Genomic DNA, 27,862 nt, shown 5'->3' with positions numbered 1-27,862 from the left:
CTTCCATATTTGTAACATTTTTAAAAAAAAGTTGTAAAACTTGTTGAGCTTTTCGGTCTGCTCACTGCATGCTGGCATTGTTACCTTTAGATATAGATGGTTGTAATTTCATATTGATCATCAAAATAATAATAATACTATAGTAAAAAATAATAATAAAAAAAGGGTTTAATTTATTCAGTTAATTTTTTGTTACTATTTTTATATTGCTTTATAGATTCCTATGTCATTTCAATAAAACAGAAGTCAGTAGGAACGAAAATACAATTCTTTCTGTGGAAAATATGTAATAAATCAATCCTATGGAATTTCTCCACATGAGTGCCCATTTTTAAGTCTTACATAATTGTCATGAGATTTATGTTGTTTATTTTCCACAGGTCTCGTCAGAACCCAGGAAAGGTACGGCATAAACGGCAAGCTCTCCAGGACATGGCCCGGCCTTTGAAACAGTGGCTCTACAAACACCGGGACAATCCTTACCCCACTAAAACAGAGAAAATCCTTCTCGCGCTTGGCTCGCAAATGACACTTGTGCAGGTGAGTAAGTTCATTTTCCACAAGCTTTCCATAAGCGTGCTACCAAGAGCTACTGGTTCTTGACAGAAGGATTATTAAAATGACAGTTTTCTTTTTCCAATAAGATGAAGGTGCAGGTGTTCATTCCAAACACAAGCTGCAAGCAAATTCAGGTTTACTCTAGTAAAGATTTTCTTCTTTTTTATTGTTTAGCCAATATATATTTAAATTTAGAGACACATGGGTTGTGTTTAACTCGTCACATATGCGTTTTCCAGTTTGTGTCGGTTTCTGTGTACATATCTGTCTCAGTCTGTGTCTCTGTATATACACATGAAGACATAAACATGTTCTCTAAATTTGTTAAGAATTGGCTCAGCCTGGAGATGCTATCCTGGATGACCCTAACATTTTTTTATCTGGTTCTAATAATCATGAAAAGGAGCCATTTGTTTAAAAAAAAAAGTGAGCAGACTGCACAGCAATATGGAAAAAAGTGGCTGCCGAAATCACGTTCACCACATGCATGCATTTCACATATTTGTAATCACTTTCGAATGCGTGCTCGCTTTTCGCTTTCAGATTTGCTCGCATTCAGTGGGAAGGGCCCCGGCACCGGCCCCGATCGTATGATACCTCAATGCTTCCTCCAAAAACTACTTGCCTCCATTGACCTGTTTAAAAGGAAAAATATGGCTGTTGGCCTTTGAGAACTTTATATAAAGCAGAGTTCAGGAAACTCAGGGCTTAAATAATTTTTTTTTAAAGAAGTGCCCCAGCACAATGCCTGTCATAAGTGGCTTGAAGTGTATCGGGCATGAAAAGTGTTCCTAGTATAACATCTAATGGTCTCTGGTCTCTGTGAAATGGAGAAGGCTGGGGCGAATGTTTTTATTGCAAAAAGACAGACGTCGGGCAGAGGAAAAGGAATATTATTAGGTGAGAGTGGCAGAAGCCAGAATAAGCACCCAGGTCTTCATCAATGTAACTTTAGGAATGTTACGTTCACAGTGTTCCTAGGATATTTGCATGTGGCATCAGCCTATTGGTTTTCATAGTGTCCCAATAAACAATCTGGGTCTCTTAGTCCAAACACGCATGTCTGTGTGTCAGATACTTATAGGCATACAGAGGAGAGAAAAACTGAATCAGTAAAAGACAACAAAAGATTGTTGTGTCTTTTTCAAACCTTCATAATTATTTTTATTTATTGGTCAAACTTTCCTCAATACCATTTCAACACCCTCCCTTTTTTCACAGGTGTCTAACTGGTTTGCAAATGCTCGACGGCGGCTGAAGAACACAGTTAGGCAGCCTGATTTGAGTTGGGCCCTCAGGATCAAACTCTACAACAAATACGTCCAGGGCAACGCAGAAAGACTGAGCGTCAGCAGTGATGACTCCTGCTCTGATGGTACGACACACAGGCTCTATCATGACACAATCATAGCCTAAAGATTCTTACACTGTATTTATCAAGAGACAGAGGTGTCAATGTGATGCTGAAACCAAGGATATTTAATATTTAACAGTGTGGGGGACCAAATATATAGATTAACAAGCCAAAAATGGCAACATATTTATTGGCATTTTAATGGTCTTAACCACTTCAATTAAAAATCGCTGGTCAGGAAATTAGCAAGAATTGCACAAATACTGTAAAGTGACTTTGCACGGAATAGCCTTCCCCAACTTGCAGACAGCTTTTGAAGAGTCAGTATTGTTTCACTCAATGTTAATGGCTTCAAACAGTACATGAGTAGTTAAAAAAATCTCTCCCAGTTTGTTTGAGTTTAATGTGAGAAAAAATATTCAAATATTGAAAATGCTGTTATGATTTACTCACCCTCGTGTTGTTCCAGGCCTGTGTGGTTTTCTGTCTTCTGTTGAACACAAAAGAAAATCGTTTAATATATTTCTCTGTTTTTTTGTCAATACAATGAAAGTCAATGGGGTCCAATGTTGTTTTTGACCCCACTGTCTTTCTTTGTATGGGCAACATTCTTCAAACATTTTGGGTGAACTGTCCCTTTTTTCTGAATGTAAAGTTGAACAATTAGTCATTGAAATATGCATATTAATTGACCACTAATAAGAAAATTGGGGGGAACATGTCGTCACAAAGTTTTCGTGGTGGATATAGTGTTGAATCATACAATACAGTTCAACCCAAAATCAATATTTTTTGGACCCCGATGTCTTTAATTGTATGGACAAAAACAATCACAACTTCCTTCAAAATATCTTCTTTCTCAAGTCAGTGAGGGTGAGTAAATGATGACAGGATTTTTGTTTTTGAACTGTTCCTTTCAGAATGGGCATTTTTAGTCATACATGTACAACATGTGTTGCAGAGATATTGCCATAAACCCTGTTAATCACTGCTTGAGAATACACACAAACACAATGTCCAAGCAAAACTGCTCTTTAAAACAAACAAGCACAAACAAATTCACCTATCCTGGTGCTAAATCTGATTGGTATGAAGTGTTGTGGTATTTATAAGAAACTGCTTGGGGTTTCATTCAGCATGTAGCTGAAACAGACCAGACAGGATGCTTAAACGCAGATGTTTTATTACAGTCAGTGCAACACTCCAAACATTTTTATAGCATCGTATAGCAGCCGGGCCATAAATCAGGGTCGGGGTATGTTCGTGTGTTCATCCTCTGTGTTTAAGTGAACCGGACAGACGCGTAGGCTTACAGACATGCACACTGTGATTAACACACCACAATGGGGCGTCTGGACTCAACCACAAACACTCACACACAATCTTGCACTTACATGCATAAACACAAAAACATCCTAGCTTACTATCTAAAGTTCTCTCGTTTTTCCCTCTCGTTTTTTTCTCTAATTCACATGCTCAGGCGTTACAACTGCAGGGATGTTGTTGGCTTTCTGACAGACTGCATGTTTGTTGGCCACATCGCTTAACATAAGCATCCGCACACAATTCAGTCATTCAGACATTCAGTCAGAACGCTTATCATCCCCCTGTGCTTAACAGTGGCCTCCAAACACACACACTGTATTTGGTGCCTTGATTAGATGTTTTGGAGAAGGACACACACTCTGTGGTTAGAAGAGGAATGCCCAGTCTTTGCCTCTCACATCTGTCTCATCCTACAAATAACTTCCCGCTTTTCTTACACTTGAATAGCATACAATCCGTGTCAGCAGCCTGGCTTAACCTTTGACCTCTAATTCCTTCACCTTCTGGTCAAATGTAAACTTGTCATAGAATCGATTTGCTCAAATTAAACGGAAAATGATTGTTGACACTTGCAGAATTTTATCAATAATGAGCAGTTCCATCAGGTATTTCAGTAAATAGTTTGATGCGCTAAATCTTGTTGCTCAAAAATCTTTAGATGCAAACTTGGCTATTGAAATATTTCTAGAGGAAAATATGTCTTTCTGTACATATTTGAATTATCTCTTGGTCACAACACACATTGAGAAAAGCACAGAATTACAAACACATAATAAAACCCAAAAGGTCAAAAGTAAAGAAATTAAGGGAGATGTTATGAAAAAAAGAAGTCCTTTTTATATTTGACTTCTTATCTTCTGACATGTTTTCTGTGGGATTCACTCAAATATTGTGAACTGTGATTATACAAGCACATCATGTAACATGGTACAAGTTGTTTACTATGCATATGAAATGTCTTAGTTGTTTAGAGGGAAAGTTTTGTTGCACAGACGTTTCATCAGGTCTGTCGTTCCCGTGTCTGAGCTCAGTAATTATGTGCTACACAGAAGATCTAAGCTTCAGACACACTCTTCACACATTTGAGTCAAGATAGAGCCTTGCAGTGAAATCCTAGCTCACTTAGGAGGCATTCACTCACGCAATCCTAACCCTGTATCCTAGGAAATATTGCGTTTGTGTGAACTCCAGTGTGTTTACCTTTGTTTCCTGCATTATGGAATGGTTGTCAAGGTAGTATACAATAAGGGTGCACTAAAACAATCTTTAAAAAATGTTGACTTTTAGGATGTGGAGTGAGTGATGTGGCTCTAATATGCTGAAAAAACTATTGTAATTTGGCCCATGGACCTTCTCAAATGAGTCAATTAAAACCAAAAAAGAATCCACACACATAGTTTAAGTTTAAGATGAAATTGCCAATTCAAAAGAATTTGAGAGTCCAAGATTATATAGATTTTACTCAAGACTTACATGTGTTAAAGGGATAGTACACCCAAAAATGAAAATTCCTCATTTACTCTCCCTCAAATTCATACACGTTTGGAACAATTTGAGGGCGAGTAAAATATGACGGAAGTTTAATTTTAGGGTGAACTATCCCTTTAAAGTGTGCTGAAAACCACAAGGACAAATCAAGAGATAAATAAAAATGGTGGAACTGCGAGTGATGGTCTGATTTTATTCTGCCTTTTGATAACTAAACTTTTTTGTAATTGTTACATGAGGGGCAATGTCATCTGAGAGAAAACATTTTGGACCTTCCAACTGCTGTTGTATTACAATCAGCATCAATGCCCCTAATAGTTAGTTTTCTAAAATCAAAAATAAAATCAAAAGGCATGTCTCTTAAATCATCCAGTAATAAAACGTGTCTATGTCTCTCATTTATGATCTTTAATGGATCACTGATGGGACTACAGGTGGCTGAGCAAATAACATGAGATGAATAATAGGGTGTTTTTTAAAGAATGATCAACAGAACGGAAAGATCAACTGAACACACTCTCTCCGAGGCTGAGATATGATTATTGGAATGTCCAAAGGGTTTTGATGAGAAAGATGATACTTTTATTAATTTTGTTACCAAAAAGAAGAATGAAACTAGACGATTTATCACTTGCAGTTCTACTAAAGTTATTCATATTTACGGTCACTTTGCTGAATAATTTATATATTTTTTTAAATCTTACACCAAAGATTTAAAGATTTATCACTTGCAGTTCTACTAAAGTTATTAATATTTACGGTCACTTTGCTGAATAATTTATATATATTTTTAAATCTTACACCAACATTTTAAACGGTAGTGTAGGTGCCATTTATTTCAAGCAATGAAATGTTTGCTCTTACTTTTTTTGCACATTTTAGTGGGGCGTATATTTTGCATACATTTTTGTATTTTATCTTCTGAAAATCTATCTAAATCTAAGAATAGATTTTGAACTTTTTGATTACGGTAATTTTTTTGATACTTTCTCAAACGAGGCCATTGAAGGCTCAACGATCAACCCTTCTGTGCTTCACCCTCTGTATAGCAGTAATCAGTCTCTCAGCACCAAATTTGATCTTACACACTCACTTGCATTTGGGAGGCCCGTGTTTTCAAGGAGTGTAATCCAGTCAAGAGTTTTCAATGTGCTGGAGGGGTCATGCAGAAGAGAAGGGTGATTACATGAAAATGTGACCTTGTCTCTCCCTGCTGAGAAGGTGTAAAAGGGCAAAGCCCTTTTATAGTTCACTTCTCTTTTTTTGCCAATTGTCTTCCCCAATTTGTATTGACATATTTTCATGTATCCTGCATCACATCCAGATGTTGACCCAGCAGCACGGGCCCAGGTCGGGGAGTTTCATAAGCCAATGTACCAGAGCGTCATCAAGAAGGAAGGTGGTGCCGTGGGGGCGGGTCTTCGAGCAGCTGCTGACGCATCATTGTCTGATGACTATGTGTCGCCACCTAAATACAAGAGCAGCCTGTTGCACCGTTACCTTAACGACTCGCTCCGCCACGTAATGGTGGCCAATGGCGTAATGGACGCGCGGAGGAGGAACCACTCAGGCTCTTTCAGCTCTAATGAGTATGATGAAGACCTGCTGTCACCATCTTCTTCAGAGGCAGAAGCCAACTTTATCTACAGGACTGGTGAGCTGCTGCCAGTCTTACATTCTTTCCTTCTCTGTGTGTGTGTGTGTGTGTGTGTGTGTGTGTGTGTGTGTGTGTGTGTGTGTCTCTTGCTCTTTGAGAGGAAGAAGGGCATCTTGAAGCAGTTTCATCAGCCCAGTATCAGCTGTGTTTGAATCCATGTATGATTTTGGCTTCTTGTTCTACAACAAGTAGAGTCACAGAGGGGTCATTTGTTTCTCTATTCTCTCTCACACATATAAATCATTTCATTTAAAATTGACATTTGTAAATATGTTTTTAATAGTATGAAAATACTAGTATGTTAAAAAATATTGCAGTTCAATAGTTCAAAGAATTTGTGCTTTTGTATTAAGCTTTGTACTTTTGATAAAACGTTTTAGGTCATGCAAGTTTAGATTTGAACTTGCAAAGAAGTAGGACGTACTGTAGAGTAAACTTAGCTCATACTGGTTTAGTCTTCAGCCCATTAACTATCATTACTTCTTTAATCATTGTGACAGTTATTCTCTCTCCTCCATCTTCATTCTCTCTATCTCATTATTTTTTCAGTATTACACACATTCAACACAGTTTTGAGTTCATGTCAACAACTTCAAAGAAAGTCTCTGATCAAAACAGCGTTCATGAGGTAGTTTTAGGAGTAGGTTTAGTTAGGGGATAGAATATACAGTTTGTACAGTATAAAAATCTTTGTCTACAGTGCGTGTGTGTGTGTGTGTGTGTGGAAACTCTCTTAGAGAGTTTGCAGTGTCTGAAAGGTCAAACTCTGACCTGAAGAATTTCCTGAGGTCATTGCATATCTCAAAAAAAAAAAAAAAAATGTCATACCATAGGTAACTAAAGAAAGTGAAATTGTCTATTCAGTGGTTTCAGCTTTTAAATTCCATAAGACATTCTGAGGTTCTTAAAACAACTGATAAGAGTAGAAATGTATATTTTTTACATTTGATATTTTCATTTTAAATGAGATTAAGTGGGTGATGTGCAGTTTTTGGGGTCAGTAAGATTCGTATATTTTTTTTTTTATTAAGTACTTAATACATTTATTCAGCAAGAATGCATTAAATTGATCAAAAGTGACAGTTTCAGAAGATTTCTATTTTAAATAAATGCTTTTCTTTTGAACTTTCTATTCATCAAAGAATCCTGAAAAAGAATTATCAAGGTTTCCACAGAAATATTAAGCAGCACAGCTGCTTTCAACATTGATTATAATAAGGAATGTAATGATGCTGAAAATTCAGCTTTGCCACCACAAAAATGAATTATATTTTAAAATATAGACTATATAAAGAGAAACCATTATTTTAAACCATGCTGTATTTTTGATCAAATAAATGCAGCATTGGTGAGCATAAGAGACTTCTTTCCAAAACATTAAACAATCTTACTGACCCCAAATGTTTGTATGGTAGTGTATTATTTAGTGAGATTATTTGGAAAATAAACAAGTAAATAAATTGCCATTTTGAGCCATTTTCTGTCAATTTCCTCTTTGCAGCTGCTTGATAATGGCTTTATTCGCTTTCTAGAGCTTTCACCTAACCCAGGCTTTCTCATTTAACAAAAAAAGGCAAGCTCCACCATAGTTTAGGAGTCTCTAACTCGTCTGTTTGAGGTCAACGTTGGTTCGGAGTATCACGGCAGGGAGCGTCTGCAGTCTCACAGTCGGCTGTGTTTGCTCCCATGTGCTGTTTAAGTCCTCCAGGTGTTTGTGATGTTATCACAAATCTTTTGGACAATCCAAAATGACAAATATGCTTCAGGAGAGTTCTGGCAATTATTTAAGCCCTGTTCATCATCATCTGGAAGAATGTCAGGCCCTATTGATCATTCGTAGGAATTTATCTGAGATACTGTGTCGGGACTAAGGCGTGCGAGCGCATGCATTTGCTCTCTTCTCCTCGATAAGGAACCACAGGGTTTCTTCAGGTCAGAACACTGCGTCTTTTTCCTGACAGGATTCATAACTGATAACATTGTTTGCTCCTCACTTCTTCGCTTGCATATTATTGTTCACATCAAGCCTCTAGGATCTCGTCGTGCAGTCTTTGTTTTACATTGTTTCTCATTTTATTTTGCCATTTCTTACTGACAAACATGGTTTGCATTATCTCGGAGCTGAGGAACAAAATGCTGGAATTCTCTTCAAACCCAAAAGCTGTTGCTAACTACATTTTGGACCAACGTTTAAACTCCCTGTGCGCTATGTGAAGTCGAGGTTGCTTGTGTAGACACCTGCTGAGAGAGACAATGAAAAAGAGCTTTAGTGTGTTTTGTTGTTTATTTAATCTTAAATCAGTTCTTTCCTAAACGCAGTTATACTCTTAATGGATATTTATGAGGCTTTCATGGTAAATACCATTTCCTGGCTAAGGACTCGGATGGCTTTGTCAGGTAGATGGTCTGTTTGTCATTTTGCGCGTGAGTATATGCCAGACGAAAGGTTTAGAAGCACAGGATCATACACGGCAACAATTGCACAACCGTGAATAAGGGATCAATCAGAATGAAATACAGCAATAAATGCTGAATTAAACTGATATTGAATTTGTCATTCAATCGTATTACTGGAGAAAAGGGGTTTGCATAATTTGCCTCTAAGGTTTCTCTCTCTTTTATTCTCTGCTATTCGCTTTCCTTCCATTTTTTTTTCTTTCTGCATTCCAGAATATCTTAATACACACATTCCTCAAGTTTCAGATTAATATGGCATAAGGTTGAAATTTTAGATCTACGCTCTGTTTTCTTTTTTTTTTTAAACAGATGTCTGTCTGTCTGTCTGTCTCTACACTGTGTTAGCCAAGAAGCTAATGTTTTAGCCCAGACGTCTTTTAACCGGTGGATTCTGAGATGCCACTTTGGTTTAATGTAGCTTAATGGAACAAATTGGATCTAAAGGAGCTCTCTCCTCCTTTCTATCACTCCTCAGCTCACTTGAAGTTTCAGAGATCAGACGTGGCAAAGGAGCTGTCGGGCCAGCTAAGCCTCAAACCCTCTGATGGAAAACTAAAGAGGCCATTGTGTAAGAAAAATACGAAATAAAGCGCAACAGGAACCCTGATGGGAGTTTCATTGAAAACAAGAAGCGAGAGAATTCCAGGGTGCATGCCAGGGATTTTATGTCAAATTGCACTTTAATGGGAAACTTAATGGCAGGAATCTCACTCCGTGTTTTCCCTGCATGCGTGGTATTGGGTTTAGGGCCGTCCTGTATGATATAGATCAATATGCCGCACTCTCAGTGCAGATGAGAGCTCGCAGTAAAGTGAGAGCATGCAGGAAAATATTTCTCAGAACGTTGTCTAGCGCTTTAGATGTATTTTCACATGTTGCATCAGGGGCGGGTTGTGCAGGAATCTCATAAGCCACATAGAAAGAGCACCGTTTACTCTAGAGCGATGTTATTTATCCTCATATTGCTTTCAACAGGGTCCTTGTGATCCAGTTATTGTAACTTATGTGTCAGTTGAGGGGTTTTTGAATATATTATATGCTTCAGTGAACAAATGAATGAGATGAAAGTGATATATTTTAATATTTAAATCTGACTGAGGGTTTTTGAAATGCTACCTATTACAATTTGGGGTCAATAAGTTTTTTTTAAAGAAAGTAATACTTTTATTCAGCAAGGATACATTAAATTAATTAAAGTGAATAAATGCTGTTCTTTTGAACTTTCTATTCATCGAAGAATCCTGAAAAAAAATGTACCATGGTTTCCACAAAAATATTAAGCAGCACAACTGTTTCCAGCATTGTGCACTAAATTCGGCATATTGGAACGGTTTTCTGAAGGATTTTGTGACACTGAAGCCTGGAGTAAAAGGCTGCTGAAAAATTCAGCTTTGCCATCACAGAAATAAATTACATTTTAAAATAGGAAGCAGTTATTTTAAATTGTAATAATATTTCACAAAATTATGATTTTTACTTGATTTTCGATAAAAAAAATAAGCCCTGGTGAGCATAAGAGAAAATATCTTATAGACCCCAAAATTTTGAATGGTGTGTTGTATTGAGGATATTAATGAGGATTTCTTCTAAATTAGATGATTATAGTTGTGTTTGAGCAATTTAACTAAATATACTTCTATAAATATATAGCAGAACTGTTCCGCCAAATGTTCCCTAAAGAAAAGCCACATAAAAAAATGATTGATTGATTTACAAGTCAGTCAGACTCACGCTTCCATCATACTGCATACAAGTATGGTGGTTTTGTCCAGAATAAACTGCAGTGTGGAACAGTCCTTTTGCCATTTATTCAAAGCTGGCTATGGGAGACAACGCTATGATGGTGATATGATAAAGTTCATTTTTTATATTGTTAAGCATTCTCCTCCAATGCCCAGAAATATAAAAAGGAGAAATTCTTCATGTTTTTGTGATCTGTAATAAGAGTAAAAAATACAAATAAAAAGTCCAGCAATTTTGCCATAGAAAAAAAAGAACATTTATGGTATGGTTCTCTTTTTCCAATCAGTCTTTTTGCTGTGCTTTAGTGTGTCAGCTGTGCTCTGTGGGAAATATTTCTTCACAGAAACACAAATGTCACCTGTGTTTTACGACATGAAAAAAACCTTCTTTTTCAAGGTCAGTGGACATTAAACTGAGACAGGAGGCAGAAATATGTTAAACGAAAACAGAGAGGCTTGACAAGGCCACCGGGGCTCATAGGTGCCAGTCACTTATAAGAGTCCTGCAGACTCATTGGACTAAAGCCACCAAAAGAAAATACTTCAAGTCATTGTCCAAGAAAAGTACAATCTCTCCAACTTACAAACATCAGAGCACATTTCAGGCCAGCCTCACTGCATTCAGAGGTACAGTAGGTGGGCAATTCATCCAAGCCTAAACATGCAACAGAGTGGGAGCACGTAAATTCAGGCATTATTAATGTGCAGGGCCTGCTGTTCATCTGATGATTGACAGCCATGTGTGTGTACAGCTGGAAACACGCAGCACACTTTTATTGCTGTTTTTGCAGTTGTACTACACATCTAACCACATACTGTAGGCTACATAAAAACATTGAGAGTCTGATGCCATTACAAAGTTTGAAAGTCTCTCTTACTCTCAAAGCACGACAGGCTTTGGCTAACATATTTTAGCGTTGTTTGACAGAGACATACAGTGCTGGGGGAGGGATGTGTAATTTAGAGAAACAGCCTGGCATGGATATGTCATTTAAAGAGTACATGCTGAACTGTGGGATTTATGGTTACTGACCACAGAGCAGCAGGACAATGACTGATCCAGCTCTACTGTGCACATCTCAAACGGCAGAAAACACTTATGAAAACATCTTTATTTCATCTCTAACTTCAATACTGTAATATTAGACTTAACCATTAGATTTAGTAAATATATAACACATTCTCATATATACACAATGAATTCCACGTGTACCAGATGTGGGCCGGATCTGGGCCAACACTGTTGCTGTCTGGGATAACATTCCCATGGCCTTTTTTTAATCCACATTAAAACTGTCAGTTGAAATATATTTGAATTTATAAGGTAAATTATATATGTTATGCCCTGTAACTGGTCACTATTTTAAATAAAAATAAATTAATGTAATATAAGGCTCCAGCATCCCCACAAGGCCACAACCCTTACATTGCACAAGGAATGGATTATAATATAATATAATATAATGAGCTGCATTAATGATAATTATAAAATAATTGGCAAAATGCTGTTTAAAACTGTTTTACATGTAATATGCAGAAGCAGAATAAACAACCCCTGCTAGAGTTCAGCTCCAGCCCCAATTACACACACCTGAAACAACTACTCAAGCTCCTACAGGCATACTAGAAACTTTCAGACAGGTGTGTTGAGGTCATTTCAAGATTTGCTTCAGACTCTGGGTTGCAGTTGTCAGGATGGGGTCTCATCATTCATCACCAGAGGATGAGAGGAGAGAATGTTGAGAGAAGTGAAAGGTGGAGAAAAGAAAGATAAAGGTAGAAGGAGAGAAAGAAAGGAGAGATGAGAGATGTGCTGGAAATGAGGGATGCAAGGTGAAGTATTGTGAAAGTGAATAATGCACAATAATGTGAAAAAGGACAACTCAAATGGATATCAACAAATAGACACACACAATACTAAGATAACCACTAGCTTTTTGGAATAGTATTTTCATGGCTTCGCATTTAATAAAAACTTCTTTTTTTTTTACAGCATAATAAATAATTCTGATAAATAATCATTATGAAAATTATAAACAAGTTAAATATAAAAACCTTTTAATTAATGTTTTTATTAGTATTCTCAGTAGGTTTATAATATGAGTCTTGAAAAGTGTGTATCCAGACACTTAGTCCATCTTTTATAATTTAGTTTTTGGAGCCATTTGTAACTTAAATGATTAAGTTCAAAACTTTCCCAAAAAACTGAATTCTTAGTCTCTCGGCACCGTTCTGTGTATAAACTGTTGCTGAAGCTCAAGAGCAATATATCGTGATGAATTGCAAATAGTCCGAGCCACACTTAAAGTGTGTGTGTGTTTGAATTGTGATGACTGTACGGAGGAGAGGTGTAAACAGACACACACTGCTCTGGCAGCTTTCATGTGAGAATAGATAGCAGACAGGAGGAAAGAAACAGTGAATGATGGGAGACTATTAGATGAGTGTGGAGAAACTAATGGCTATAAAATAAAAGACTCAGACAAAAACACAGGCCCTGCTATACTCTTTCTGATGCTCTAACTTGGAAAGTAAAGTTTTGTATGAAGGGGGAAAACAAAAAGAGGCAGTTTCACAAGAATAGATTAACAGATGAAAATAGAAATCGGAGAATCAGAGAGCACACGATAAAGAGAGAGAATGTGCGTGTGAGCAAACCTTGAAGTTGAAGGAACATCATAGCAATTCATTTCACTATGTATTTTTTGGATCAAGTCTGCAATCATTATTTAGTTCAGAAAACACTTTCAAACATTGTTATGTTACACTCACTGTTTTTTCCCTGAGGTTGTGGTCGAAAGCAATTCTGTTGTCATCTCTGGGCAGAATTAACTTGCAAAGAAACATGTAATACGAGATCAAAACAAGATTTTCCATTCGGCAAAATCATTTGCAATGATTCCAAAGTTGCTTGCTTTTAATTGTTTTTCCATTTTGGAATGACTCTAAAGCTGAAGCAAAACTGAATTTTATTGGAGCTGAAAAAGGTTTGTGATGCGTTCTAGATGGAGCCTTATCTACGTCTGATAACACTTTAGGCAAATGCTTTCAGCATGAGCCCGTCTCTCTCTCCCTCTCTTCGTCTCTCTTCCTGAAATACGTCAGGATGCAGATACCGTCTGTAATACCTCAGTGGTGTGCTATGTTCTCTTGCTAGCGTGTTTGAAGTCTGTTTGTGCGACTTTTATAGGGACTGATAGGGTGAGAGATCGGAATCAATCGTCCAGCCATTAGCAAATAGCGGATCCACACGTCCGTGTCCAGAACAGGAAGCCAGTGGGTGACCTCTTGTTAATGGTCAAGACTGGATTCCTCTGAGAGATGATGAAATATACCTGCCAACAAAAAGTCTTTTCCTTGATCGCGTTTCCTTGATCATGTACAGACCAGTGTCAGAAATGAACTGTTGTTAAGGGATAGTTCCCAAAAAGAAATATATATAAAAAAATTGTGGTAATCAAACAGTTTTGTTTACCATTGACTTTTCTCAAAATATTCTTTTATGTTCTACAGAAGAAAGAATGGCATACCAGTTTGGAACGACATGAGGGTGATGATGACAAAACGATGACAGAATTTACATTTTTGGTTAACATATTCCCTTTAAGGCCTTAAAATCAATTCCAGCGGGCAAATATGTAAGGTGTATCGCCATTCATTTATGTTAAATACTACAATTAATCAATTTTTTAATGTGGACAGTTGCACCTAATTATGAAATCAATTCAACATGAAAATATAAAAGTAGCTATAAAACAAATGTACAAGATATAATTACACAAACACTGAATTAAATAACTGTAATTTTTCTAGACAGACAGACTCTCTCTACTGTCTCCTGTCAGAGTTTTAGAGAAATATTTTTATGAAAAAACACCCCAGCATAGCTACATATGCAACAGCATATATGTTTGAGACAGTGAATATAAAAAATAATCAGACAGCTGCAGTGTCTTTAGCCTATTTTTGGTCTGGTTCTCAAGGGAGCACCCGGAGATGCTTGGTACTCAAACTGTAGGCGGCACACTTATCCTACAAGCTGTAGTCATCACTTTCACCATCTCCTCACTTTCCTCTGTTCTCTCTAACATGGTAGATGATGATGATGATGTTTTTTTAAATTCTATTAACATTAATGGCACAGACAAGAGGCGGAATTTTAGGCTGCTGTCACTTTAAGACCTAATGCACAGACCGAATATTCTGACACACTTGCGGTTTATTCTCAACTGTTCACTTATGACATTACCTAGAGAATACTTGCTGAGAAGGGTATTTTGACATAATTTTGTGTGTGTGTGTTCATTCAAGCATAAGTAAACGCGAAAGAGGAATCAATTCAGTGTCCAAACGCTGTCTGAAACTCTCTCTCTCTGCGTGCATGCATGCGCTTCGGGTGTGTGAGGATGTGCAAGTCCTGATTTTTGCCACCTTTTCAGTGTTAAAAATCATTTGAATGTGTAAATTGGCAAAGTAAAACACGTCCAAATGATAAACTTTCACTCTATGATGGTTAAACTTAGCAGTTAATCCGCGAATCACATGTGGGGACTGCTCCGTACGGATCACGGATCAACTGCGATCCGTTGCACCCCTAATAATTAATGAACACTTTTATCATCATGATTGCCATCTTAACAGAGATGGAGAAAAATCCTACTCCAGTCAGTAAACGTGTCCCTGTCCCCCAAAATTTTGGTACTCAAAAGCGCTTCCCTCCACGTTTTCTGCTGCACATTGTTTATTCTTTACCACGCATGCGCACCAGTCCTGTGTACACCTGCCTATAACCCATCACTACATAGGCCTAAAGTAGCGTATATCATTAAATATAATGTTACATAACACAATAAAACAAGATAAGTTGACTACAGGATCATTTTGACCCTCCATTTGAAACATTTGTCAATTTCTGTTGCATTCTTGCCCAATGCCCTATTTAATTTTTGACCCTGGTACAGACTGTTCTGTTATTTGGCTGGTAGAGTTTTTGTTGTGGTGATTTGTGTTTATTCGGACTGATAAATACAAAATGAGGGCAAGATTTAAAACATTTCACACACCGATGCTGAAGCTGCAAGTGCCATTGGTGGCAGCTGCTTTATTTTGACCGTGATCATACTGTTATTGTTTGTCATCTGCTGTGCAGACCAAAGAAATCCTAAAAGTCTTAGGATGAGCTTTAATGGTTTATGAGTGGCCGTGTCCATGATTCTGAAATATGCTTTTCTGTCTGTCTCTCTCTCACCCTGTTTACCCCCATACAGTATTGCCACTGTTTGGTTGTTCTTTCTGCCCACCAGTCAAATTCACAGCCCAGAACATGTCAGCACCCTCAACTCAGTTTGATCCATCACAGATTAATGTGCTGTGATTCAAAGGCTCAGAGAAAAGGAAGTCCAACAGTGTCCAGACTGTTGTGTTTTTCACCAGGGAGAGTTTTTAAATATTACGAGAACATGTCATGTGCAAAGAATCACTATCATTCTTCACTCTTCTGTTGGGCCTCATGCCTCTTCCAACCACCCTAACCCAGAAATCATGGATATTTATAGTGCAGCGATTACTGATAAACGTGAATGGAATGGAGAGAATGGAAGAATAGTGTCAGTAATGGGGCTGCTGTTTAAAGACGGTCATTACAGAGAAAGAAACCTCAACCAAAAGTATGATCTGGGAAGGCAATGGGAAAACAAGAACCAAGACATTAGACTTAAAAAAAAAAAAAACGGTGAACGTCAGAGACGAGTTGAAGAGAGAAACAGAACAGAAATGATGATCACAGGAAACAGTCAGAAAAATGGAAGCAAACCAAAAGACAAACTCAGACTGTTTGAGATAGATTTATCCATAGAGTGACCAGAAGAGACACGCTCAAAAGAGAGAGCGAGACAGAGGGATGGCATGGATGTTGATGATTGCCATCCGGGACAGCTAGTGAGGGAAGAGCTGGCAGAGCTGAGACGACACACGCCAGCTTCATCTTAACATCATTCACAGGCCTTCTATGACATTATTAAAGAACAACGTTCATCTTTCTGAAGCACACATTGGCCGTTGTAAAAATGAGACACAAGAACTTATGATGTCTGTCTGCTTTGGGCAGAACCAATTTTCCTCTCCTTTATTTTAAAGGCTGTGAAAGATGTGACTGCTATTTTATAAATCAGTAAAAACAGGCAGGGATTATGGTCATGGGTTTGGGAAAACAGCAAACTTTCCTGATTTCTCCGGTATAAATGTGACAAATTCAAATTCATCGCCAGCCATTTTCTGATGTTCACTAATTTTAGTGAGTTATCTTATTGAATTCATAACCGCCTTTCTTTGTTCTACATGCCGGGATGTGTCTCAATGGCTTTAAAGCAGTACGTGCCACACTCAGTCACCAGAGTGACATTGACGTATTTTCCATTCTCGTCTGCGTGGCTCCGAAGCCAAAAAGCTATGACATCTTGCCCAGATTCCATTTGTCACTTCTCTTCACGCAACTGATAGATGGATGATCAAAAGAACAAATGAATGGATGGATGGAGGTATAATTCCAGCCCCAGTCTGCTTTGACATGCCAACCATGATGCCATTCTGTCTCAGTTGTGATCGCTCATTGAGAGTTTGCACAGAAACAGACCATTCTGCAATAGTTTACACAATCGTCCACACTGCCAATGTCCATTCAACCATCCCTATAGAGTTGTCATACCATTACTATTCTACTGTATATATGGACGATTCAAAAGCTACCCTTGATTTCAAGTTTTGTTCTTCTGGTAAACCTTTGCAATCCAAGGACAGAAAGATTAAAGTGTTCTCTGTGTTAGACAATGAGAAGGCCACATGTATGACTTTCTTTCCTCTGTGCAACACAAAACTAGACATTTTAAAGAAAAAGGGGTCTAATGTGGTTTTGGACCTCAATGACTTTCATTATATGGATAAAAACAATATAAACGCAGTTCTTTTTTGTTCCATACAGGAAAGTAAGTCAAACAAGGTTTAAAATGACATGAGGATGAGTAAATAAAGTCCTTACATGCAATCAGCAAGCAATCGTATCATTACATATAGCACAAGCTAATTTGCTCTGCTGATCCTGCAGTCAATGAGCTTACTTGCTCAACATTTAAATCGTCTGGTTCAGTGTAAGCTGACCCTGCAGGATGTTTTCAGAGAAACCCTCCACTTCCCCCAACTCCACCTGTCTAGATTTAAACAGGATTTATGTATGCCTAATGCCTATTCATGCAGCAGCAGAATGTCTTACATCCTCATGGCAGCGTGTCTGCCAATCTATTGGCAGTAGCAAGCCCATACATGCTCTACCAATCCTAAATGCATTAATATTGTCATATTCATTAACATTATTAAACTATTCAGAGAGTTGTCATAGTTCAAAACTCTACTCAACTATCACTTTAAGCATTTTTATATTTCTTGTTCATCAGTGTGTAATATTATGTGTGTGTGTATTTATTTGTCTGAATAATTGAAAGCAATTGTTGGTTTTTGCAGCAGTGAGTAGTGAATAAAGACCATACATCTGTGGCAGATATTTGCTGGTCTGATCTATCTGTACCTGGCCGAGATATAAAAGTCTTCTTTGTAGCACTTCTTTCTGTCTCTCTCTTCCTGTTCCCTGTGGTGATGGTAAGTGTACTGGGGATTTTCAACCCATCAGGCCTCTTTAGCAGCAGTTTTATTGAGCATCACACAAGTCCCCCAACTCACAGCTAACAGAGCCATGTCAGAATTTCGTTCAGTAGCAAACGCTGCAAAAAGGAGAATTAAAAAAAATTAAATAAAATAAAAAAACACCCGAAAAATAGTAACAACAAGCACAGTTTGATTTATAGAGGATTTATAATTTTTTTGGCATTGCCATTGTTTTGAAAAAATCTGAGTTTTAGATGTTTTAGGCAGCAGCATTTGGAAATTGCAGTAGGTTCAGTAGGTCCGCATCTACTTTTCAGCGGAGTGTCTTCCTGGGGGAGAAATAGTGGAGTCACAGTCTGCTTTCTAAAGAAGGTCGCTTGATGCTGCATGCAGACAAGCCCCCTTAGCAGGCCTGGTTCTACAGGGGTGCTAGAATGTGCTAAGCACCCTCAAACGCAAGCAAGAGCACCCTCAGTTGATACTGTAATACTATATTGGTGAAACAGATTTGTCAAATGCTCTAGTGCATATTTGTGTTTGCTCTCTAGAGAAAGTCAAATGTATCTATTTACAAAGTGTTTTTGCAGCGGTGAGCAATGTAGCCAATCACTGGTTGGCGATTGTGTTTAAGAGGTCAACACAAATCTGAGTTTTTATTCAGAGTCAGTGCTGAGTTACGCAGGCTTGCGAAACCTCTCATTAATAAGCAAAGTTTTAACGGATTATAATTGTAATGATTATAACGGAACTTTGTGAGATCACGATGAACTGACAGTGTTTGGTGATTGTAAAGGGAGCGGTCATGGCTTGCTTTCGAGCCCATACTGTATAATGCATTGAATAAAACTATTGTTTTTCATGCTGCTAGAAGACCAACGACCAATTTCATTCTGTAAAGTTTCGGAAGTGATATCTACATATAAATGCTGTATTCATTCTGCACGGGACAGAAATATGACATGTTAAAATAGTAATGCATTAAAGCAATGTAAAGGTAGACTAGAATATAAAAAATATTTTGCTATTAATCTATTATTCCAATTGTTAGTAAAAGTGATGACTTGTAAATAATCTTAAAAGTACCACTGTACAGTGCTATGGTGGAGCCGTTGCTTAGCCTACATCTGCACTCCACTAGAGCACCCTTGGTAATTCAGAAGTGATTTGATTCTGGCACCGAAATCAAAACGAGAGCCAGGTTGTAGTTGTACTGGTCTTGGTGGAGCTGATACACACGCTGCTGCTGCACAGGAAGTATGGACTTGCTATACTGGTGGAGCTGGGGGAAGTGGAGGGTTTCAGAGGAACTCTGATAACGTGCTGCATGATCAGCTTACTGTAAACACTGAACCAGACTATTTAAATGTTGAGCAAGCAAATTTTTTTTTCAAGAAGTTTTTCAAGGGTTTCAGCTTTAGTCAATGTTGTGATGATCTTTTCTTACCTATTGTATAGTCTATTTGAGTAAATCGGCTTCGCGAACAAGAAAAATGTAGGGCGGGATTTAATTTTGTCCATCGGGAATTGATCGTTGGATCATTGTGGTTTGCTATTGCTGTTATCTCATGTAAGTGACAGGTTGTCCCGCCCTCGTGCAAGTAAACACATCATCAGAAAAGAGATGCCTTTGTAGAGGGAGGAGAAGTTATTTCGATTAAAGGTTACAGGGGTACATGCATTTAAAAAAATGTTTACAGATTAATCGTTTATAATAAATACTTAAATATTCCATAAAATACAAGTGTGGGTATCTGCAGGTCGGAGTAATGGGCCTGCCGAAAAGGTCTTTACAATTGGTTGCGAAAGCTGACTGTTAGGGTGTAGGGTCAGGGGTTAGTTTTGGCACACCCATTACTCCGACCTGCAGCTATCTCTGATTTCATGGTGACTTTCACAAAAAATGTTGTCCTTATTAAAACCTCCTGTTACACCACCTAGTCATGTTTGACTACAAAAAATATCTAACTGAATTCTAATTCAGAAATGAAAAACATTCATCATATAAGATCTGTATAAAATCATCGCATTCATAGTGTATTTCTATAATGATATAATTGCCATTTCTTTTTTCTACTGATTCTATCTTTTATATTCTAGTAGCTTCACATCTTTTTCTCCCTCTCCTTCATTTCCTCTATTCCTGACCATCAGGAGATTCATGTTATTTAGAAGATTAGATACCATTACCAGCCATGATTTAGGAGTGAGGAATGGGAGAAGGTTGTTGTCTTTATTTGTTAGGCAAGTGGTCGTCAGTAGAAACCAATCGTACAACTGCCAAGAGAGTAAACTGAGCTACTGTCACTGCGGTAATAATGTCAGACAAAAACAGCAGCTCTATCACACTATCTGAATGGTGTCCAAATCAAATTCATATTCAGTCCTGCAACTGGTATTTTTAGGAAACCAAACCTGAATTTTCACAGTAGCAGTTTCTATGCAGTCTGTATGGTTTGTATTTATCATTACAGCATTGATAAATGAACTTGTCCAAGACAGAAGAGACAGTTACGAGACCGAGGAAAGAGCAAACTTGGAAGAGCTGAATACTGGGGGGGAAACAGTGTAATAATTTCAAGGTTTAATGGCATGTATACACTGTAAAAAATTTACTGTAAAATTTACAGCAACTTACTGGCAATTTTGGTTGCCAGTAAGCCTGTAAATTTTACAAGATTACCGTAAATCATAAACTACAATTAACTGTAAAAAATACAGCACACCTGTAAAAGCAGAAAAACAAGAGCAGCTGTGAATTTACAGTTCTTTATTGTATTATTTACAGTATGATTATTTGATAATTTGAGGAAACCGATTATCTTAAATTGGTCAATTGACATTTCATATTTATACTGTGATTTTATTTCATTTGAGTCCACTAAAAAAAATAAAATTAATTTAAATGAGTTAACAAACCATCTCTTTAACTCAATCCTCTTGCAGATAATTGTTAGTTAACAACAGCATACACCTGAATTGACGAACTTAACAAAAAGATCATCAATATATCAGCAACTACAGTCACTGCCTTTAAATAAAGCAACACGCAGCATAACCTCAGTGTTTCTCTGCTCATCCTGAACTAAAGCACAGGTTCTACTCTTCAACACAATGGTGACACACAAAACGCAACAGAAACACTTTAAATCCCAACAGAACCTTAAACACTAACAGATCTCCACTATATCATTATGTGCAAAAACACATAAAATCACACTTCATTTCAGCATTTACTCTCCTGAGCAGTCATTCATATAAATATATAATCACATTTCACATTTATTGTCACATAAATACATGCACAGAAAATAACTTATTTTGTTTAGTAAATTTGACTTAGCTTGTATAGTAAACTACTGACTTCCAGCCAGAGCCATATATTTAATCAACTGAAAAGAAAAGAAGACAGTACATATCTAAAGATCTCAGCAGAGGAGGAGTAAATAACTCATTACCAGCATCACTTGTCAAGGTCTTTTTGAGAATTAACTGAGGTTTAGATGTTGATGATTTATGGTTTAGTTTGTAGTCACCATGATGGTGATAAGTGTTGGCTTTAGTTGGGCTGTTACCCTTGACATTGCAACATTAGTTTTTCTCTGGCTGCTTTACCTGTGTGTTTATAAGACACAACAGTTATAGCAATAAAGCCAAGAGAAAAGAAATCTGGCGACTCTGGCTGTGTATTGATGATGTCATCAAAAGAGCTTACAGATCAGTAGCACCTCATTTCACCCAGAGTGGAATATCTTCTCAGTCATATGGTTCTTTCCATATAATTGATTAATATAGCGATTTCCCATAAGACAATTTAACAGGATTATCATTTGAATGATTTTAAAAACAATATGGCATAGATAGTTTAAAAAACCATCATGTTATTAAGTCACACACAGACATCAACAATCAGCGTATGAATCTCAACAATGGTGACACTCAAATGAAACGCTTCATGTTGCAATGCATGCTGGGTATCACCTTAATACAGAACTCCCAGCATGCATTGCAGCATGCATAAATTATGCAGCTGAATTGTCTTATTTTCTTTTCTTCTTACCATGTGCTTTTATTTTTGTTGTTGTTTTTTGATGTGAGTTTTTAGTAGCTTGATTTGTGATGTTCAGAGTTGATCTATCTATATTATGTTTGTCACCATAGTTGAGGTTCATATGCTGATTCTTGATACACGTGTGTTCCAGTTGCTTGAAAGGTTTTGTGAATCTTATATATGTCAAACACAAATTACCTTATATAATCACAACTGAATATCATCATCATGCTGTAGAACCACACGACTATACCAATCAGTAAGGAGAAATCTATTATAACCTCAAATTCATAATCAAAAAATTATTCTGATCAAGATCAGCCACTAGATGTTGTCAAGGCTGATATCAATAGACATCCATCAACAACTGAACATCATTTTACTTGACTTTTATTGCCATAACAAATTTGTCTCATAAAGACATGGTTATAGTAGTCAAAGTAAAACTAATGTTAAACTTATCAAGCCCAACTAAAGTAAACACTAATCACGATCATGGTAACTTCAAATGAAATATTTTCAATAAATCATCAACATCTAACCCTCAGCTATTTCTCAGTAAGTCTGATTATGACAGAAATAAAGTGAGTCTGGTTAGTAATAAGTGAAGCTGGTAATGCTGTTTGTGGAGTTGTTTAATCCTCCTCTGCTGAGATCTTCACAGATTTAATGTCTTCTTTTCTCCTCAGTGGATTTCCTCTAAGGCTGTGGCTGAAGTCAGTTGTTTCCTGAAAAATCTCACAGTCAAATATACTAAACAAAAAAGTAAAATTATGTGAATTACTTTATGTGATTTTAGGTGTTTTTGCACATAATGATATAGTGGAGATCTGTTAGTGTTTAATCTGTTGGGATTTAAAGTGTTTCTGTTGAGTTTTGTGTGTCACCATTGTGTTGAAGAGTAGAGCCTGTGCTTCAGTTCAGGAGGAGCAGAGAAACACTGAGGTTAAGCTGAAAGTTGCTTTATTTAAAGGCAGTGACTGTGTATTTGCTGATGCATTAAAGTTATTCAACTCATTCATGTGTGCTGTTGTTATCTAGTAGGATTTAGTTAAATGTATGTTTCTAGTTAACTCATAAAGTCTTTTTCTTAGTAGACTCAAATGAAATTAGCTCATGGTATAACTATTTAATGGCAAATTTCCTCAAATGAAATGAGATGTCTCAGGTTTTAATTCAATGCATTATTAATAACAGTAACATACTGTAAATAATACAGTAAAGAACTGTAAATTCACAGCTGGTCTTGTTTTGCTGTTTTTACAGGTGTGCTGTATTTTTTACAGTATAATTGTAGTTTATGATTTACAGTACTCTTGTAAAATGTACAGGCTTACTGGCAACCAAAATTGCCAGTAAGTTGCTGTAATTTTTACAGCAATTTGTTACAGTGTAGCTAAGGACTGAATACCTGCGTTTGACAAAAAACAGATCTAGATTTGTTGTTTGTATCAAGTGCAGCAAATCAAAAACCCTCGGAGAGCAAGAGCTTATCTAGAACAGAGAACAGACAACCACAACAACCATATCCTGTACAGAAAGATACAGAAAGAGAAAACTGATACGAGGACAACATGTGCCTGACAAGACATCAGCTGAGTGAACCTGATGACACAGATTTACATTCAAGGAATATGAAAGACGTTCAATTTTGTGACAGGAACATTATGGGAAAATTCAGGAAGATATTGACAGAAATCTAACTCAGACTGGATGAATTAAGGCAAGATTTCCCGGCGGAGGATCTCTAATCGTTCCATCTTCACATGAACTACTTGTTTCGCAATCACACACTCTGGTTCGGTTAATTGAACCCCAAACACATCTGTGAGTATCGAGAGGGGAAGCACACTGTTATTCTGACTAACACGCTCATTCTCAGCCGTGTAAAACTATTACTGAACACGCTGAGCACAACAGGATATTTCCCAATCAGCCTCACGCCAGCCTCAGGCAGTGCTGGCCCGCTGCTGGCCATTCCTCAACACCCAGTTGCCATTCAGCGCACATGTGAATGGTTTTTGAGGAAAAACAAGTTTAACACCGGCTCAGACGAGCCGTTGGGGATGATTAGGTGCTGTTTGGCCCTGCAGGTGTCCGGGCAGCACTCCAATGTCCGTTCCGGATCCAAGGGGTGTGTGTGAGCGCAGGGTTTGGGATGGGATGAGGTGAACGTATAAGAAGCGCTGCCTCAGGGGAGAGAACCGAGACATCCGGACTAAAGGCATGAGGTTTGACTCAAACCGAAACCCTGGATCTGGATTTAGAGAATTCAGCGCCTGTAAAACTCATCCTAGATGAAAGTGTGAGACATGTTAAACCATAACTGTCATGTCCAGTAACATATCTTTTACAAGATTGCAGGGTTAGGTGAGCACATTAAGAGGGGAAAAAAGACATGCATGTGTGTAGAGGTGTAAAGTACTTCATTACTACACTTATTATTTTGATCAGTTTGTACTTGCAAGTCAAGACTAACAGCCTTATGATTTATTTTTGATTTAATATTTAACAAAATCACTTGGTTGCATCGGATTAATTTTGTGGACGACAGGGTGTGAATGGATCACAAAATACATTTAGTGAATGAAATATTCATTTTGTGAATCTGATTTCATGCATTAAGTTGTACGTAATGAAATGTACCACATTTTTCTTGCACAAAATGAGATACCCCTTAAAAATTATATAAACTTGCAATTCAGAGGAAAAAGTAAGAATTGCGAAATGTAAACTAGGAATTACAAGAAATAAAGTGATTGTGTGTTATAAACTCACAATTATGAAAGTCCAAATTGCGAGATATCAACATACAATTCTTGGAAAAACCGTCACAATTGTGAGGTTAACTTAAAATTGCAAGATTTAAAATTGGAATTGAGAGAAATAAAGTCAGAATTGTGAGATAAATGGATTCTCCTTTTTTTCGTGGCAGAAACAGGCTTTCATACAAAAGTGTTAAAATGTCAGAGAAAAACAAACTAAATATAAGTGTATAATAAATATTTTCCATATAATATTGTGGTTTTTGTCTGATGATCATATAAAAGCCAATTATTTAATTTTTATATTCACGAACATAACGTTAAGTATAAGTCAGTTAGATATGTTTTTGGTTAAATACATAAATGTATAATTTGTCAGTATAAACCCTTGTGCGTGTGTCTATGTGTGTGTGTGTGGTAGAGGAACTGGTGATTACCATTAAGTAATTAGCCTTAAGTGTGTTGTTGACCTCTGCATTTAACAAATAGCACATTATTATTGTGCCAAGCATCTGGATATGGAAGATTCCACCATTCACAGAGTAAATGGAAACAAGCCTCTACAGTCTCAGTCAGTGAAGCATCTCTCTCCATTCACAAGAGTAGCACATAAACAAGTCCTCCGAATGTTTACTTTCTGTCTTACTCTGCCTTTGCCTGCTTGTCACATCTGTCAGTTTTAAGATAGTGTTTTGTTATTGACACTGGGTTTGTCCTGTGCTTGAATTTACAGAGACTTTGGAGCATGGATCAAATAAATTTGACAGGTGCGTATGACTGGAACTGACATGCACATAAAAAATAAATAAAAAAAAATCAATAAGTGCCCTTAACATTATTTTAAGGTGTGTTCACGCCATGTCGTAATTAAGAGATTCACCTCTTCGCCGAGCTCCTACTTGTACCACCTGACCGCTGCAGATTCATGTAGGTGTTGATAGTGTTGGCATAAAAACGCATAATTCCCAGTCTGAGGATGTGAACAGCTCGGAGTCGAATGTCACGTGTTGCCATCACGAAATTACGGTGCTGTAATTACGACATGGCATGAACACAGCATTAGTCAAGTGTGTCTAAACTTTTAAACTTTGGCTGTAAATGAATCATTCTTACATACTAGTGAGCATCTTTCAATAACAGGTTTTTTTATATATACGTTAACAGAAGCATGCAGAAGGAGAAGGGACAGAGGAAAGACGAGACATACTGGAGGGAAATCAACGCGGCCATGGCCCTAACTAACCTGGCTCAGCCCAAGGACACGGCCACCGCCACCACCACCAGCTGCATCATCCAGAAATCCTCACACATAGCTGAAATCAAGACTGTTAAAGTGCCTATCCTGCACAAATACTAATGCGCACACACACACATACGCAGAAGATCCCGCTCTTCTACCTTTGGAATTAACTTGTTGTTTTGAATATTGTTTATTACTTTGTTGTACTGATACAGAATGAATTTTTTTTGGTACGTTTGTTTTTATTGTTATGAGTACGAGAAAAGTGCCCTGAAATGCAGCACTTGTTCAGTTCACCGATTTGTGCATTTCCTTTGGGTCGCACAAACTTTTTTGATAAGTGTTGATGAATAGTCAGTACGACAGTATTTCTGAACGAGACACTTTTGCAATGTTAACTTATTTTGATATGAATCAGAAATTTGTATTGTATCGCACCAAAGTGCCTTCATGCATCTCAAAGGAGAGATTAGTGAGAATGTACAGTTCATGTCCTCTCTGAATGAAATAAAAGGTTGAACGGTGAAATGACAGGAGGAGTGTGAAGCGCACTCTTCTCTCTGCTTCTCACAGCCGACAAGAGCTGCTGACCTTAAAATGAAATCAGCACAAGTCACAAAGACATGCACATGAACCTAAGGCCATTTCTGCATGTTTTGTCTTAATATCTCATGTGGCTGTGACTACGACATTGTTTTGTCTCTAAAATTGAAAACTTCAACTGTCACCTGCCAACAATAGCCGTGAGTCGAGAGATAAGTTCAGTCAGCCTACATCAAACTTGAGATCTTCCTTACGGCCTCTGCTTCCTCTCATAAACTCAGTTATGCACATTTCTCAGACACACAATGAGAAAGAGAGAGCCAGACTTCAAGGTTTCATCTGTATCTGTTTGAGACGAGGACTGTGACCCAAAGGGATATTTATGAATCCATTATCAGTGCTAAACCGAACGTGTTGCCTTCTCAAGTTTCTGCTCAGAACAAGGTACTTCAGTGGAAGCAGTGAACGATTTGGCCAGTCGTGTTTTACCCCCGTTCTCTCTCAGCTGGTTAGAATTACTCTCAAATCGCTGTTTACAAGAAGTACGAGAGCCACACAAACCATAGCAGTATTACCACATCTCTGATTCAGAGAACGTTCAATCTTTTTTTTTGCAATCTCCATGTTTGTCCTGCGGTTTTTACTCTTTTTGTTAGTGTTTTTGCCTTTGGTGAAACCAAGTTGTGTTAGCCTTGTATTGACTGAATGGAAAGAAACTGCAAATGTTATTTACATTAGAGTTATGGATGCCAAGTACACAATTTAGAGAATTAAAACGCCACTTTTGAAGTGAGCGCAGTAACAGTTGCTTATGTTGTTTCTCTGTTTTTTTTTTGTTTTTTTTGAGGAAAGTCTCCACCTGCTTGTGGTGAGACAGGCCAAAGAAACTTATTCAAAAAGCTGCATGCACTTATCTGACTACCACCCCTAATAATATTCACAAACACCCACTGAGACTATAATTCATACATACCATGTCCTGGTTTCCTGCTCTACAGAGTAGTGTAGCATATTTTTAGTACATTTTCGAG

The 27,862-nt window shown here is 37.5% G+C and overlaps 1 protein-coding gene across 1 annotated transcript in view; it reads left to right on the top strand.

Moving 5' to 3' along the window:
• mkxa (mohawk homeobox a) overlaps positions 1-27,625 on the top strand; it is a 30,253-nt gene extending 2,628 nt beyond the window's left edge. Inside the window, exons 2-6 of the mRNA XM_056255550.1 lie at positions 381-540; positions 1,780-1,933; positions 6,051-6,380; positions 25,782-25,815; positions 26,213-27,625. Coding sequence (XP_056111525.1) covers positions 381-540; positions 1,780-1,933; positions 6,051-6,380; positions 25,782-25,815; positions 26,213-26,405 — 871 coding nt within the window. The 3' untranslated portion in view covers positions 26,406-27,625. The remainder of the gene's footprint in view (positions 1-380; positions 541-1,779; positions 1,934-6,050; positions 6,381-25,781; positions 25,816-26,212) is intronic.
• The last annotated feature ends 237 nt before the right edge of the window (positions 27,626-27,862 follow it).

Source organism: Rhinichthys klamathensis, unplaced genomic scaffold (genome assembly GCF_029890125.1).
Source record: "Rhinichthys klamathensis goyatoka isolate OS25496 unplaced genomic scaffold, OSU_Roscu_1.1 h1tg000121l_1, whole genome shotgun sequence".
NCBI classification, from domain to species: Eukaryota; Metazoa; Chordata; class Actinopteri; order Cypriniformes; family Leuciscidae; genus Rhinichthys; species Rhinichthys klamathensis.
This window is presented reverse-complemented; position numbering and strand designations above follow the sequence as displayed.